Below are 18,342 nucleotides of genomic sequence, written 5' to 3'. Positions count from 1 at the left end.
GTGTGTGTGTGTGTGTGTGTGTGTGTGTGTGTTACCCGTCTTCATATTATTCAGCAGCCGTTCACAATTTTTTATTTCATTATTAATCAAAACCGACAGATACAGACCAATACAACTACATCAGAGCTTATTCTTAACTGTTTTTTTGTTTTACTTTTCTTGTCTACAAAAGCTTGAATCAACATGTGAATAAAGAGCTTGTATATGTAAAATAAGTAGCGTTGTCATGTGGTATTTGCGGTATGCATACACTTTCTCAGCCCCTCTATGGAGAAAGAGTCTGGAAGGCAAAGAATGTGAAATGACCATGAAACGTGTAACAACAAAAAGCAAGTGTTTGAAATGGACCCCAAACAAAGGGAACGGTCCGCGCTGCAGTCTAATTCTATCCTTTAAATGATAGGCTACAGAAAAGCCGCAACCAAAGCAAAATGTCTGGAATGCCAATGGCGACCTGACATCCCCTAACCTTTAATCATGAGCTGTTGTTTGTGTACACTGCTCTTTGTAGACGCTTTCATATGGCTTCACATAAAGCTTGACATCTTATTTTTCCATTAACTTAGCAGGTTGTTTGCTTTATGTATATTTCAGTAATTATAAGTATGGACCTTCATTAAAAATTAGGATATTCACCATTTAAACTAAGTGGCATTTTCTCCTAAAAATGTTTGGGAAGGATCTTAATCACGGAATGGTGCTTAAAACAGACCGAAAGGAGTAGATATTGGCAAATAAACGCCAGGCAATGCAAAGATCTTTAATGAAAAATGGGATATGAGTTGAAACTGAAGTCTCCTTTTTCAATTAAAACAATGGAATCTCTCTGTGCCAGTGGGTTGTGGTGTGACTGTGTGTTGCCTGGTTTAAACTCTCAACCCGCTTTTGCCAGGAATTCAAGTTTGTGGTTAGAAACTCCTTCAAACTGGTCAAACGTCCCTCGGCACGGACTTCTCAGCTGCAGAAGCTCAATTGCACAGATGTCCACTGGCTGTCGTTAAAAGACAATAAAGACGTTTGCAGTCGTTACAAAAAATATGATTTGAACAGCAGCTTTCTGTTGTATAGGCGTCATGACAATCATAGTGGAACAGGATCATACACTCAAAGAGTTTGGGGTGTTTTGAATGGTTAAATATAGCCAAGGTGGCACTAACTGAAACAATGCTCCAAATGCAAACATTTTAGTTTATATTATGCTGTGTATTTTGTATTTTTGGTTTCATAGATCATTTAAGAAATGCTTTTCAGTTTTAGAGCCTGTTGTCACCTTTTGGGAGAGTGGCCAGTATTTGAAATGTTCCTCATGTTTTAAAGCAGTAACTAAAGCAGTATAGTGACTATGCCAAAGTTGACAGTGGGCAAAATGCTCTCAGTCCCCAGCAAGAGGATTTTGCACTAATGCCTGTTCAAAATAATAAAAATAAATGAAAACAAACTGATGTTTTTTTTTCCACTCTACCAAACTTACTGTGAACCATGACTTCTAAACCGGGTTACGAACCAAACAGTGGCATCTGTGTACCTTTACACCCCTAGTATGTACTGTTGATGATGTGCCATTCATAAAGCTGGCTGTGATACAGAGCTCGGATTGTAACACATGATGGCAGCCTACAGGGATGGAAACAAAGAGCTGCAGATGCTCCCTATGTCCGGCTGTCAGCGCTGACCTTTTCCCTTCGCTACATGAAACCAGCGCAGAACAGGGATCCCCCCCAGTAAACACACACACACACACACACACACACACACACACACACACACACACACACACACACACACACTTAGTACAGTACAGTACAGTAATGTACTCAGTAAATTGTCCTATCCAAAGCAATAGCCAAAATTCCCCAATCTTGCAGCTACCTTGTAACTTTCCTGCATTAAGACTGACAGACCCTGCAGCCAGCTCTTCCTTAAATGTTAGGTAGACCAGTTAATCCATAATGCAATACAACAGTTTAAATGTAACCTAAAATTTCTATTTCCTAAAGAAGGTAACTGTATTACTTAAACATTTCCTCTATCTGTGCATGTAGAGCAGCACTGCAGTCAGCAGTCAACATTAGTTAAATACAAATGCTGAGCAGCAGATTGAAGGTTAAATCCCTATATGCCAATGCATGACCAATATAACAAGAGACACATGTTCATGCCCAGAGGCATGTGCACAATTACACAAAGAAATATCATGCATGCAAAGCCTGCAGTGTTTGTGTGTGTGTGTGTGTGTGTGTGTGTGTGTGTGTGTGTGTGTGTGTGTGTGTGTGTGTGTGTGTTTGTGAGACCTGGCGTACCTGATATCTCCTCCAGGCACTGTTTGGCTGTCTTGCTGTAGACCAACTCTCCCTTGGTGGGGCTGAGGCAGGGGTCTGCTGGGGCCACCATGGTGCAGTCATTTTCTGAGAAAGTCCTGAAAGCACAAAGAACAAATAGTACATAGTCGTTCTAAAGACAGGCTGAGATATATACGGCTGACTCCACTGCAGTCATTTTCAAAAGAGCCATGGAGGGAGTTTTTACTGCTTCGTTGTCATGCTTATTTATTCACAGTCAAACAATGTCATGAAAGATGTCTAACCCTTGTGCATCCCTTTAAAAACAGTTGCTCTTGTGTCCTTAGAGGACAAAAATGACTATGTCAAAAACTGCCATTAAATGATAAAATAATATTATTTTCTACCTTTATTTTTCAAACAGCATCAGTACTTATCATTACTTCCAAATTTTCATTTATTTTTTAGAATGTTAACCCTCTAAATGCTAGTTAGTTTGTTGTTTTCTGCTGAATGCTTTTATTTTACAGTCTGGGACTTGTCAATAATTAACAACATTGATTTGATGCATTGCATCAAACACTGAGTGGGCCATAATACAGCAGCAATGCCCCGAGTGGAAAACAGGAAAATATGTATTTGCCCCACAGGGTAAACAGGAGAAAACGGTTCTGTCTGGTGGAAAATAGTAAAAGCTACAACTTTGAAGGCAGGGCTCGAGATTGAAATCCTGATATAACAGAATGCACAATTGTATGCTGTAATGGCCGTGGGATCAACAATTGTGATTTTAATGAGTTTCAAAGGGGAGATTTTTGTCTTTAAGTGTCTGAATGTCTTTATTTTGACTAGGGCTGCAACATAGTCCATTAATCTGACGATTACTTTCTTGAATAATTGACTAGTTGTTTACTCTATAAAATGTCATATAATTGTGAAAAATGTCGATCACATTTGACACAAATGTCTTCTATTGTCCACAACTCAAAGATGTTCAGTTTACTGTCACAGAGGAGAGAAGGAACTAGAACTTAAACAAATTAGAGAATTTTACAAACCAATTATTTGATTATCAAAATAGTTGGCATTTAATTAAACAGGTGACAACTAATCAAATTTAATTTTGACTACAGTTTATAACAGACTCCAAAATAGTTGTTTTATAATGCAATTCTAAAAGAAACAAAAACCCAAACTAAAGATTTTCTCAAGAGCAGATCATTTGATAATTTTGTAATATTTGCATCATTTAGTTTGGTATGGCATAACAACTATTATCACATTAAAAATGTAGTATCACAAAAACATATTAATGTCTGTGAAGTAAACTGTACAGTACAGGACTGATAGTGAGTCAGGCAGATGCATTAGACGGAACTGAAGGGTTACAAAGATCCAGTAACAGAGAGATTTTAGTGTTTGCTTGAGCCAACATCTTCCAGTCTGTATTTCTATGATGTTAAACAAGTCAGTTTTTGGTCTCAGTCACAACAGATGGAAACCTCTAAAGGGAGGATAGGACAGTCTCCGATTAGATGTTTTCTGTGAATCCTTCAGAGTGTGTGTGCGTTAAATGAACTGCTTCTCCTCCTCAACCAAGAGCTGCATCACACTCTAATGTTTGTTTGCTGATCTAAAGAAAGAAAGGATTGCGTCCAACGCACTTCATGAGATAACAGTCCTACGCACACGCGTGCACAGTGAACGACAAGAAAACCGTGTCAAAAACAGACAGATGATACACATACAAACACAATGAAAGCACACTCACACAGTAACACAAACAGAAACACACACGCCCATACACACACACACACGCACGCAATGAAAAGCTACCAAATTAACACTTTTACCCACATGAAAATACTGAAATATACAAAGTAAAGCTTGCATATAAAAACAAACAGAGCACAAGCTACTGTAAAGTACTTATCGCTCACGTAAACAGAACACACACACACACACACGCAAGCACACAGGGGACCACCACCACCCACCTGCAGAATTGCAGATAAAAATTGGCTTCCAATTGCAACAGCAGAAACTGCCTGTGACTTCAGCTCATGAGAAAGAGATTTTTTTTCTTCCTGCAAGGTTCCCTCACCTCAGTGGATTCACAAAAACAGACGCAGAGACAACTGACTACAACTGCAACTGCTCCACACAACAATTTGTGCCCAAAAAATGAAAACAGATATATTAGAAGATCAATATTTACAAAGAAATGAGTGTAAGATAAGTCCTGTTTGTGTTCTTTACTCCAGGTTTTAGAATGAATCCTTACTGCAGTATTTCTATCATTCCTGATTCTGTTTCTGAACTGGCCGGGTCATTGTAGGTTATGAGTGCAGAGAAGGATACAGATGATAACATGGGGTGTGAACACAAATCAATCCTGCACAGTAACTGCAGCAAATTCCAAAAACCACGCTGGTTGATTAAACCTGGAAAGGCAACAACTTAAAATGGGCATAGGAGAGAAAGTTAACAAGACAACGATGCCTAATTGGGCTGAAAATGCTGGTGAATTGTAGCACAGCAGGAGGCCTTTACACTTACAAGCTGCAAGCTGGTGAGGAAAAACATTTATAGCAAGAGGAGGATAAAGATGGAGGATACAGTAATATGCTCACAAGGACATATCTCAGAGGTAGAGGGGTGACATGAATCTTCACTGTACTTCAAAGGCTCGAGGGCAAGAACAAGGTGTGTAGAAAAACACAGGTGTTAACACAATCAGGGGGCCACAAATCACAATCAATTTTGGTGAACTTTGACCAGCGACTGGATGTCAGTTAAGCTTGTTAGAACTGCAAGCAGTTATGATGTGGTCCAAGCCTCCCCGGCGCGAGACGCCCCCGATGACCCACGGAGCCTGCAAAAGCGGAGCCCAAAGAGTCACGATGGCAAGGCAAATGTCAAGGAATATTGCAATGCTTCCCCTGCAAGGTCTGTAGTAAATTGCAATATGCAAATTTTCCATTTACATTCATTGAGTTATAGGCCAAAACATCTCAAAGATTCAGTAGGTAAGACTTAAAAACTAACTTTGTTTCATATTTGCTGAAACTGACCCTATGTTCACGTAGAACTGCTTAAAGCAGGTAATTAAAAACATATAAAGTCTGTAGTGCGATTTGCAAAAATCCACCGCTCCCTGTTCAGATCCTCCAATCAGGGCCAGGGGGGTGTCTAACTGCGTGTTAATCACCGCTCATGCACACGCATTCATTCTCCCTTGTAGGGGGAGGGGCTTAGGAAACCGTTTTGGGCTTTAGCAGAAAGGGGAGGAGGGACCGAGAAGTTGTTGATGTTTTAATTTTTTCCTGGATCATCACAATCCTACCAACAGCACATTTAATAGCTAATGTGTGTCGATTAGTAAGTACTAATCATGTTTTTAAGATTTTGTAAAAAAATCAATGAAAGGTATGTTTAGGAGAACTGTAGTGGTTGATGTTTGCATGTTCAACCTCAAGTCCACTTGCTAGGGCTACATTGTGTATTTCCAGCCCCATGTATTGACAGAAATGGCAGCAAGTGGAAACCTCAACTCAAGGGTTCAAACTGTTCCTTCAGAAAAACTGTGGGCGACATCGCACATGGTTCACTTCTTTCTACACTCATGGAGTGGGCTGCTTTTACAGTTTCAATTTTGGTTTCCATCTTCAAAACTCATCCACTATTGGCCCAGGGCCGATAGTTGCAGCCAATTTAACCTGCTTAATGTGTGGGAATAAAGTAATGCTAGTGCTCGAAAGAGGCACAGCTCAATGTGGCAGAGCTGACTGTTCGCAATGGAGGAGTAAGACGACAGAGGGAGAGAAGGGGTGAAGGATTAAGTCTTGTTTAATGGGATTCCTAACTCTCTTTCTCTGTGAGCACAAAGGCATCCATAGACTTTGGCGGCTCCTCCATATTTTCCCCCCTGGATTACCTCTGCAAGAAGGGAGAGAGAAAACCGGTCCTGCTGGGAAGAGTTACACACTTCCGGCACCTGTCATGGCTGCAATGCCAGGGAACCATGCGTTAGCTTAATGCATCAAAACAACACCGGTTGAACGAAGAGAATAGAAGAATGGTTTCTGCAAATGTCTGGATTCTCACATCACAGATGAAACTCCGACAGGCTTGGATCAGGCTTTGGCAAGCGTCAGGCAGTGGATGGTAATTTGTTCTGTAATTAATGTGAAAAGATGTGGAGGTGAGAGCAAGATGCACAGTGGGGGGTGCCAGCTGATCACTGCAAGCGCTCCAGGAATTTTACGTATGTGTGCAGGTACTGTATGGCTTTGAGATAAAGGGTCAATACACCTCTCTGGGGAAAAAGAGTGAAAGTTGGAAATGAACAGCCTTGCTCAATTGATTTGTTTGTTATGGATAAAATTGCATGTGACGCAACCAACCACACACACACACACACACACACACACACACACACACACACACACACACACACACACACACACACACACACACACACACATACATATATACATACACACACACACACACACACACACACCTCACCTGTACATGAAGGGGGCCACAGTGGCAGTATTGGGGTGGTTGTGATGTTGCTGCTGAGGAAGCTGAACTACTCCGTTCCCTCCGAGCGCTGCAACTCCTCCTCCTCCTCCTCCTCCTCCCAGCATCCCACTGGACCCAGACAGGGCTGAGGTGCTGGTGGAGGAGGTCATGTTGGTCCTTTTGCCCTCTGGGGCCACACTAGAACGCTGGATATAGAAACTCCCACTCTGCCCTCCTTTTGTCAGCTTGGCTCTGTCCCCGTCTCCACCCCGCATGTTGCCGCTGCTGTTTAAGGCAGCCTGGCTTTGGCTCTGCGGTGGACTCTGAGGCTTGGACGTTGAGCTGGAGGGAGCTTTTAGTCCCGGCTTAGGGATGCCACTGGAAGCCGGGGAGGCACCGCCATCTTTCTTTCCAGAAGACGGCTTCCCTCCTTTGGGGATGAGGCTGGCAATTTTGGAGCTCTTCTTGGTGGGGTCAGCAAATGACTCACGCTCCTCTTTGGCTGGGGAGCTGTCCTTGGAAGATTTCCCAGATCTGCTTTTGTCCTCCCTGTCTTTGGACGAGGCCATGGACCTGCTGCCATTGGCAGACGCTTTTGAAAATGAAGTGGAGGGGGAGGAAGACGAGGACGTCTTGCTTGGTGCAGTGAGGGACGGTGCAGAGGATTTGGCAGACATTTGCTTGGCTGTAGCACTGCTACTGCTGCTGCTGCACACCGAACCCGTAGGCGTCAATCCATCCTCACCGTACTCCGACAGGTCATCCTCCTCCTGCAGAGCCATCTCCGCCACAGATGGAGACGCTCGTGAAGCCGATCTCGGGTTAATCAGGCGAAACTTCTCCAGCATGGACCTCTGGGGTCCACCACCGCCGGCTGACCCGACTTTGGACCCATCGCTTCCGTGCGGCTGAAGACCTTCAGAGGCCTTGGGTGACAGGCTGGTTGAGGGTGAGTGCGTGGGGCTCGCCAGCATGGACGAAGTGGCGCTGTGCTTGAGGTTCATGGACTTGCTGCGCCAGGACTTGCCGGCAGTGGGTGAGGGGATGGCAGAGGCCAGCTGCTGCCCGCTGAGGCTGGTGGGAACCGTCCCACCAAGACCGCTCCCATTCATCCCACCGGGTACTGGGATACCCCTCACTGCTTCTAGACCAGGGAGGAAGAAAGAAAGAAAGAAAGAGATAAACAGAGAAAAAAAAGAGTATTAAAAGCATGGTTACTTGTTACCACATAAACTACAATACAATTGTTATACTTCTAAATCATTTCCCCACTTCAAGTAACTGAGTCACTGATTAAGTTCAGTGTTATTATGGGGACATCATTTACAATAATATAAGTATTATGATCTCTTAATAATAAGTCTTAATTGCATTATTTTGCCAAGAAACATTTGTTGGAAATGTTCTTATTCATTCATGTACGATAGACATCTGATATCTAATTGTGGAACATTTATACAAAGCAGTTCATTTATACACAGCAGACTGTGACACTGGAAGGATTTTAAAAGCAAACCAAAAAAGTTTGGAGCAAACACTAAAACTTTTACACTCTTCCTGGATTTATAAGACATAAGAAACAACCTTTTCTAAAGTCACTGCTGAATACTCTGTCTTCCTCTATGGTTTTACACACATTGAACTCAAAAGTCAAGCAAAACTGGGAAACTTTCAGCAAATTTCCGTTTTATTCCCGATGGGTAGAATATCTTCAGTAGATCTGGTTTAAAGAAAATATGACACAGTTATTATTACTCCGGAGTCTCAAAGTCACAGTTTGCTTCTATCGAGGCCTGTCGCAGCCTGTTTGCGGGAGGATAACAGTGGTTATAAGGGACGTGCCACCATGTTATAAAACGTGACAACAAAAGAGACCAGCTACATTAAAATAGATGGAGTGTAGATAAATTTCTTTCTGAAGAAAACCATCCATCCCCTGATTCACTGTTCAACATCATCATGTCTTTGATTATTAGTATGTTCTCTGAGTTTTTTTAAATGCATTTACAGGTTTGAATCTACCTACTTTTTACATTTGCGATTCTCTGCCTTTCTTGGAATTATTCAGGGACTGTATTAAATTTATCAGTGTAATACATCTAGATACAGAGCATAGTAGTACAAAAAAGCGAGCTTTTCCACACAAAAAAAAAAAAAGTGAGCACAGCAACCTCAACTTAAAGAATGCCTTCCATATTAAAGCTACATTGGGCGTAGAAATTGTCCTGTTGCTGCAAAACGCGTAGCTGATAGAAATATCTTGTTATCATGTCCTCAACGTTTAGCCACTTATACATAAGAGTGTTTGCAAGCTGCAGACTGTATATGAATGGACACAGCATGTGTGACATCACCCATTGGTTTGTGGAGATTTGTCCTTACACTCTACGTTACACATTTTTATTGGCACATCAGAGCCACGCCCTAAAACACCCCCTGCTTTATCGCCAATTTTAAAATCAATGAGACCATAATTAAAAAAATTAACATAATTCTGTGTTGCAGAAGACTTAAAACTATCAATTGAGACCATAAAGTAATTTTGAAAATGTTTACTAAGGTAATAAATCAAATGAGAAGTGGGTCACTTTCTCACAGACTTCTACAGAAACCGACCTCCTTTTGCAACCGCACGTGTTTCCCTATGCTGGAATTCAGATAGAATGCCTGTTTAATTCACTTCCACATTTGCAGTACTTCGCAGAACCGGATGCGTTGTTAATTAATATTTACAGTCAATGGTACAGCACGATACACTGAGTGGATTTCAGGTTAGATGTATCATTTAAAGGCATGCGGTGGAGTTTTTGACCTCTAGTAGGACTAGTATGGACTAATGTTTTTGAGTGGTTCCCAGGTGGGACCACTGTGTTTTGACGATTAACACTGAATTCATATTTAAAACATATTCAGTCAAAAATAAATGAATGATTTAGTCAATGGCGTGTGACATTTATGAAGAGATTTTTTTTTTAAACTGCAAACTATTCACAAATATAATTCAAAATAATAATTACATATATAATATAATATAATAATAATTTATAATTTATACTGTTTATTGATCCCCAGTGGGGAAATTACACAATTTACACTCTGTTTGTTAGTAATCACTACACAATGCCACATTATGTGATAAAAGTCTTGATCCAATAATTTCTTTCAACTAATTCTATGTTCGCATACTGTATGTCATAACCATGTTAGTGTTTTTTTTTTTATATATAATTACGTATCTCATGAATATACGTTATGTACATTTATAAGTCCATAGTAGGAAAACCAAAAAAGAGCAGGGCAAAAACAGGGATGTCACAGATCCTCATAGATCACATTGTGTTTTCAATTATCTTAATGAAAAAGCTGTCGTCTATAATGTTGCCATATCAAATAGAACTAATTCTACTTTACTGTTAGTGAATATTTTTTTTGTTTCTTTTTTTCTTTTTTAGCTTTTCATCATATTTATTCAAACCATTTTTATAGATACTCATTTATATTTGACCATTTACCACACTGGCATTAATACCGTTACAGGTCGGACTGCTGAGCTATGACACATTACAAAGGTGTTTACTTCAACCAGAGTTACACTCAAATGGTGCTAGAAAATATAAGACGCTGAGCCAAACAAGACACACACACACACACACACACACACACACACACACACACACACACACACCCACCACACACAGTGACAGCAGGAAGTTATGCACCATTAGACTGGCTGTCAGAGTAGGGTTCAGCTGGCTGTGAGTCAACTCCTGTCTGCAGTTCAAAGCCCCTTCAGGCAGGCAGAGGGAGGGGATTCAGTTTCATTTGTGGCCGGATCCCACACACTTTAACCGGCTTACACTTCTACTACATTCTCTAAGAACTTAAAACGTGCCTGAAAACGCCTCAGTGCACTGTGTCAGATCCGGAGTGAAAAGTGCAATCTGTCAAGCTATAGCAGACACTCTTCTTGACATCATAGTGTAATGTGGCGATAGTAAAATGCCTTTTTATTTACCTTCACAGTCTTCATTCAAGACAATTATTATAATTATTATTATCTGTGTCACCATATACACTCATTTGGATTGCAATAGAGAATATTCACTGCAATTTCTATGCAACTTTTGGTACTCAAAATCTTTTTGACTGCATTTTAGGTCTACTGTTGCTAATGCTGATTGAAGTCAGGAATGTCTTGCTGACATCATCTCAGGAAACCATCCAACAAAATCAGCTGGGTACTAAAACTAAATCGTCATCAGTTTTGCAAACAAAGCATCAATACATCAACTGACTGAAAAAAAACACTACATCTATATAGTATCTACACACACACACACACACACACACACACACACACACACATCCCACGCTGCTTGTGGAAGAGATGCAAAATGATCGTGCCTAATTTAGAAGTCCCTTGATGAAAATGGCTGCTATCATACAAATATTGTTGATTACATATCATGTAAGCCCACAGCCTGTTTATTTTGGCAGACCATTGTACTTTGAGAACCCGTACATGCCACATCATAGCGATGCTCGGTGTAATTAAGACCATGGTAATGAGCACGCTGCTCAGCACATGTCTCTCCACATAGAAACTTCTGAGAGTTTGTGATAATCAAACACCGATTCTGTTTAGTAATTGATATCGTTTTAAAAAAGTAACTGAGAAAACATTGGAGAACCTTTTTGCAATGGAACGTTCTAAGTGACCCCAAACATTTGACCGGTAGTGTGTGTGTGTGTGTGTATTTACATATATATATATATATATATACATATATATATATATATATATATATAGCCGTCACCAAAGTGGGACTTTCCCAAGTAAGGTGGTGAGGTCTATAGCAGCTGCTGATCAGCACTTTTATATCCAATTATAACCATTTTAATAATTGTACCAACGAGAAGAAATAAAATAAATCCGTTATATCACCATTACTCAAGTTCTAGTTCAGTTCATCTGTAAGGTGAAGAAGATGCACTTTTACCCAAAGAGATTCTAAACCATCTGAGATAAACTCAGAGCACAGTGTTGCTAGAAAGTTATTTCTGATATATAATGCTATGCTACCCCCATGCTTATTCCTGTCTCTTCTTAAAATAGTATAGCCGTCAATAGAAATATCTGTGTAAAGAACAGTAGCATCCAGATGGGTCTCCAATACGGCCAAAATATGAATGGTGTTTTCTGTATTCAGATAGCTACGTTCATGTGCCTTATTTCTGATGCTGCAGGCATTCAAATGGGAAATAGCAAGACCCTTTGAAACAGGAAAGATATGCCTATCATCAATGGGCCTACTATCCATTAAAAACTGTAGTTCAGTCTATATAAGCTCAAGAAAAGGAAACCAAAGAACCGTTGGTGCCTTTGTAATCTTTTTGCTTTTGGACAGGGGGATGGACAAAAAGCTTGTTGTTGAGTTGTGTGAACGTGTATTAGTACAAAAGGGGACCCTCCTCTTGCCTGTATAAGAATATTGTTTCTGCATGTTGAAAAGGGCAATGACCTGGCAGACACACAGGCTCGAAAGCTGAGATGAGTTGAAATACAGAAGGTTCTGATCACAGACCAGCAGAGGTCGAATTAGATGAGTCTTAACCAATAGATCCTCACTAGATAAACTCACAAATCAACTGGTGTAAAGAAACAACACCATCATTTTATATTTCTGTGTGTCTGTGTGTGTGTGTGTGTGTGTGTGTGTGTCTAGACAAGAGAGAATCCAGTGTTTGTCTGTGTCCTCTCTATTACCTTTCATCTTTAGTGGCCCTTAGGGCAGTTTATAAATGTGAATGAAGGAGGTCACAAGCATTTGTGTGATTCTGTGTGTGTGTGTCCAATCAATTAGCCCCATCTTTAGAGATCCCTGTGTGCCTGCTTCTCCTTCGCAGCATCACCACATTTTTCACTGTGCAGTGACTTGTCGTTGCCATGGCAACAGACTCCTTTTTTTTTTCTTCTTGCCTCGGCGGCCAAGGAATGAAATGTCATTTCTCCTGGGCGGTGGCGGACCCTCTGCTTTTGAACACGTGTCGCAAATCTGCACATACGTGCTGTTTGCAACTACAGGACAGAAGAGTAGGGTTGGTAACTGAAACCCGGTTCCAAATAAGAAACAAATTCCAAAATGACAAATACTAAGTAACTATAGAAACAAATTAACTTGCGGTTCTGCTTATCGGTTCCAACTACACATGACATTTTTTGTGGACTGGTCTACTCTGCACAATAGGATTTGTTTTGTTTAGGCAGTATGGGCAAGACAAATTAAAGTTGCGAGCACACGAGTCAGCCATGCGCCACAGACCGCAGAATCAAAATCCGAATCGTTTAAAATCCAAACGAAACCCAACCCTACAGATGCACATATATGCACACAGATGCATGAGCATGAGTTCAAATGACTTCTGCAGTTCTTGTTTGGATGCATTTAATCACACTCAAAAGTTGAACGCTTTTCACCTATAGCTGCTCTCCCCATTACATCACTGTCAGACAGATAATGCATTATCGCCTCGCTCAAGGAAGTCCATAGCTTCTCCACTCAGCTTTCACCAAGTTTCCCAATTGCCTACTCCTCCTCACTCCCAACAGCGAGCAGAGAAATCCCTAACTTTCTTTAGTCCAATTTCACAAACATGCCCTTTAGATACTTAAATTCGTTGGCTAAAGCTAATTAAATAGTTGTTCTCTTTGGTCAGGGCTTCACTGTGTGAGTAGAGACACTAAACAACAATTCACTTCACCCCCATTAGGCCATACGCACCTGTATAAATTTGCCTTGTATAAAAAAAGTTATTGAAACAAACAAACACACTGGCAAATCAGACATCATTATGGGTGTACGCTACTATGCGTATTTGTATCTATATGTATGTGTATCTAATATATTTGTATATCCGTTTATGTCACAAAAATGTCTGTATTCGGACTAACATTGGAAGAGGTTTCTAGGGCCATTTAACTCCTCACACATACAGTAGATGTTTAGCTGGCAAGATACATAAAACATCATAGCATTTAACCATGTATCTAAATTAATTGATGAGTAAAACCTATGATTATATTTAAATCCCACCTTTAAAACAACAACAACTAAATAATTAAAGCTGCAAGCAGCGTTGGACGGGCCCTCAATAATCTGCACGCGTCTGGGTTACAGGCGCACGCCTCTCCTTGCGACCGTGCATTTGCGTAGCACTCAGACACCGCAAATTGTTACCAATGAAAAGGGGAACTCCCTGCTGAATTCAATGATACCACACATAAGACTCTGCATTATACAGTTCAATAGCTTCGAAAGGGGGCGTGGCCAAAGCACAGGGTTTAGAGCAAACCTTCACCAATTACAAAAGGAAGTCTCTGCTAAGTTCAATGATACCTCACATAAAACTCTACCTTAAATGGGTTACCAGTTATGAAAGGGTGCGTGGCTTAAGAATAGGGGACGGGTCAAACTATCACCAATGAAGAAGGAACTTTCTGCTGAGTTCATTCACACCTCACAAAAGACTCTACCTTAAACGGTTCAAATATTATGGAGAGTGGCCTGAGTGAGTGGGCGTGGTTAGAGTATAGGAGGCGGCTCGGTTTCACAATAAGACCACACATTTCAAGTTAAATGTAAATCGGATGATGTTTGTCATATAAGGCTGACTTCCTGATGCCAGTTGGTGGGGCCATCTACAAAAGTCAATATTGGCCTGTAGATGTCCTCAGGCCTGGACTCTTGTTGATTGTGGGAAATTTTAAGCAGATACGACATTGTACACTGTAGTTACAGCCACTTTCTAATTCATTGCTAAACACTCAAAATGGCAGCCATGCCACGCCCACAGCGTTTGACGAAAAGTTTTTTTTTATTAACTTTTCATTGATAAGGTCTTTAGATGACACCGACTGAATTTGAAGGTGATCTGATAAAATCTCTAGGAGGAGTTCCTTAAAGTATAGCACCTCGACTTTAAGGCCTAATTCCTGTTGCCACTAGGGGGCGTTATGACTTTGAGTCAATATCGGCGGGTACTGTTTTGAGCCAATTGGACAATTTACACTCAAGATAAACCCACTTCCTGTTTCAATGGCGAAACGCATAAAATGGCCACAGCCATGCCCTACGATGAAAAGTTTTCCTTTTAATAACTTTTCATCTTTAACATCTTAAGATGACACAGACCAAACCTGAAGTTGATTAGTTTGTTAAGTTTGTTAAAGTACGACATGTGGAAATGGCCAAAATGACATTCATTTTGAACTTTCAATTAAAAATGGCGGACTTCCTGTTGGATTTAGGGTATGGCTCCAATGGGGTTTTATGTACGTCTTGACATGTTACAAGTGCGTACCAAGTTTTGTGAGTCTACGTTAAACAAACTGCAGGGGCTCAATTTTTGTAATTTTGTAGGGGGCGCTAGCGAGCCATTTTTGTGCGCCTATTCCCGAAAATCTTAAAATACGTACATTTTCACCAGACTTGATGCAACCGCCAAATTTGGTGAGTTTTTGAATATGTTAAGTCTCTTAAAAAGGCAATTCATTTGCCAGGAAAAAAAGAATAATAATTCCTTCAGTTCCAACAGGGCCTTTGCCGCTTTCGGTGCTCAGGCCCTAATAATAGCGGTGTCTGAATAATACAGCTGTAAGTCCGGGAGGAAATGACTAGGTCCAGTAGAAATTGAACAAGGGGTCTTAACACAGGCTCTAAGTTAAAATTTACATTGGGAGCCACTGCTTATTTTCTTCTCCTAAAACTGGAGCTTCTTTAGCCCGTCTTCTGTCAAGTTGCACAACATCCAGGCTTCACTATCTGATCATAAGATGCTGCACTGCAAATCTGGTAAAGATTGATGACAAGTTTCATTTTGAATAATTCAAGAAGAATCTTGATGCATATTGAACTATGTAATCCCTAGTGTTTTAAACCTATAGCCTATTTGTTTACACTTTGGAAAATCTAAAATCAACGTTACTGCAAAAATGCAGATACTGTTTGTAGATACAGTTTGTTTATTACTGAATAATGTATTGTATATAACAAATAAAGGCTTGTAAAGCAATAAGTTTTAAAAACATAAGTATGTATAACATAACAGCAACATTTGGAGATTGGTTGTGGCCGACACTTCCTGTATCCGTTTCTGTCTTCTGCTTTCTCTCTGGTACCTGCTTTTGTCCAGAAGGTTCCGTCCACTGACATTTCCCCACAATTGATTTTTTTTCTTCCTTTTTCCTTTGGGCTAAAACACTGTTTCATCTCCCCTGCAGTGAAGCTCCAACACCTGGTGTCTTATCTCTACAAACTGAAGCTCTGTCTTCTGGCAGGACTCAATTGTACTGTGTAAAGGACCCAGAGTAGGAGACATCCACCCTTTTGAAAATGTGCCAACTATTTCTACAAAACAATAAAAACAAACTAAAGCACAAGACTAAGACAATCTATCAGTTTTTAGCTCCCTCTTTACTCTCTTTTTAGCTATAAGCACACACTCCGTCCACACTCTGACCTCCATCATCTCCCAGCATGCCTTCCCTTTTCCTTGAGAATAGAGAATATAAAGTTTCAGACAGAAATCGGAGGGTAGTGGCCGAGTTGGCTCAGTGGGTAGAGCAGGTGCACATATACTTAAGGTTTATGCCTTGACGCAGAGGTCCAGTGTTCTCTCTCCTTATATTAATTTAATGAAATAATAATAAAGAAATCAGAAGGATGAGTGCACATCTTGCGTGAACATTTAGGATTGAAGGAAAGAATAAAAGGAAAAGTTGGTGGGGGCTTCTTCTTTTTAGTTTTTTTTTACTGCTGCCTGATGCCACCTCTGACTGTTCCTCTCAATTTTACAGACTGAAACTGGCACTGTTATCCCTCCTTGACTGGGCAATGCTTTAAAATTTAAAGCCAGATCTCATAAGTTAAAAAAAAAACATTTTATGATTAGATAAATTGCAAGGCAAAGCACACAGTTTGTCATTATAATGTCATAAACTCCTCAGGACTAGTTTTAATTATTAACGACTGGGAGCAGGGGGATCAGTTTTTAATTATTATCACTGTAAGAGCAAATAACTCACGATAAATCTTCTGAATAAACTAAAAGGAAATCTTAAAGCTATTAGAAGTACAGTCAGCGAGCCAAGAGCAAAGTAATAAAAACATTATGAGCAGATATATTTACTCTTTTACACCAGAAAGAGGCTATTAAAATAACTATGTATTTGTGTATAATCAATGTAGGGTGAAATAAATTGCCATACACTAACTACATTGTGAGACCCTTCTCTCAAAAACATAATCACTCTGATTAGCTTCATTAGGCTCGAGAGAGCAGCAGCCTGACTTTGCCCCTTCGGTCACTTCTCAGACAGCTCTCGCCATGCTGTGAAAACGTGTCGCCGCCTCCGCTCAATGGCAGTCTTTATAACTCACTTAGAATAAAGAAGTGGTAAGGATTCACCAGACTGGTGAAGACTGGTAAAGTGAGGGACTGGGCTTTCTCTGCAGCCCCGTCTGTCTGAGTGAGTTGTGCCACCAAGTGGTTGGGATGGAGAATGTGAATTTGGGTGCTCAATCCAAACTTCTACCAACTCCTGCTGTCTAACACAACCAGACTCTTGGCTCGGTGTCACGGTGTGTACCGCTGTAACAATTCTAAATTTTGATGTGCAATTGTCTCAGAAATGAATGTCATTAGCAATTTAATTGTCTATTTGAGTCAACATCATAAATATGTAATTATGTATTTCTTTTTTTAAACAAATTAAAGTTTTGAATGACTTCCAGGATACATCTTTTGGTTATACTGTAAATCACTGTCATGTGACCCAGATAATGTAATACCAAGGGTACAATGAAGTTTTATTATCATAAATCATTTTTCTAACTGTATCCCCCCTCATTTTTGTTGCTATAAACGTGTATCGAGTCAAGTGACAACAACTTAAATAATATAAATAATATAGTCCGACAAATGATCACTTAAATAATTACAATTTGGCGTATCTAAACTAAAACAACAATTACCAGTCATTCGCCTTAAAGGGTAACTGCCGTTTTGGTCAATCATTGAATGTGGTCCAGTATTGAGCGACATTGCAATGACGGGCTGGTGCAAACCGAGCTACAATGTAACCTAAAGGGGCAACGGTGGAGCCTTGCTTTTTGTCCCGTAAAAGTGTTTTTTGGTACTGACAGGCACGGATTGTTACTAAAAGTGTCTGAAATTATAGGCTCCTGTTATCTAAAAGATTTTTAATGTAATGGCTCAATATTTAAATGATGTCGACAGTGTGGAGGGTTTTGGGTCACTTCAGTCTGTTAGACACAAATGCATGGGGAAATGGGGGGCAAGTTGACAAAGATGGTAGTTACTCTTTAAGATTCTAACTAATGTCAGCAATTAATTGCGCATGAACAAAGAAACCAAGAAACCGCATTCATGTATAAAAAAAACAACAAAAAAACATGATTAGACAATTTTGTAATAATTGTTACAGGCCTAACAGTGTGTGTTGTAGTACTGA

At 40.3% G+C, this 18,342-nt stretch overlaps 1 protein-coding gene across 14 annotated transcripts in view; it reads right to left on the bottom strand.

The window, feature by feature from the left end:
* Positions 1–18,342, bottom strand: part of nav3 (neuron navigator 3) — a 223,688-nt gene that overhangs the window by 90,150 nt on the left and 115,196 nt on the right. For all 14 annotated transcript variants that reach the window (XM_032505782.1, XM_032505795.1, XM_032505791.1 and 11 more), the window contains 2 exons: positions 6,810–7,953; positions 2,301–2,416 (listed from right to left, as the gene is read on the bottom strand). In XM_032505782.1, coding sequence (XP_032361673.1) covers positions 2,301–2,416; positions 6,810–7,953 — 1,260 coding nt within the window. The remainder of the gene's footprint in view (positions 1–2,300; positions 2,417–6,809; positions 7,954–18,342) is intronic.

This window comes from Etheostoma spectabile, chromosome 23 (assembly GCF_008692095.1).
Source record: "Etheostoma spectabile isolate EspeVRDwgs_2016 chromosome 23, UIUC_Espe_1.0, whole genome shotgun sequence".
NCBI classification, from domain to species: domain Eukaryota; kingdom Metazoa; phylum Chordata; class Actinopteri; order Perciformes; family Percidae; genus Etheostoma; species Etheostoma spectabile.
This window is presented reverse-complemented; position numbering and strand designations above follow the sequence as displayed.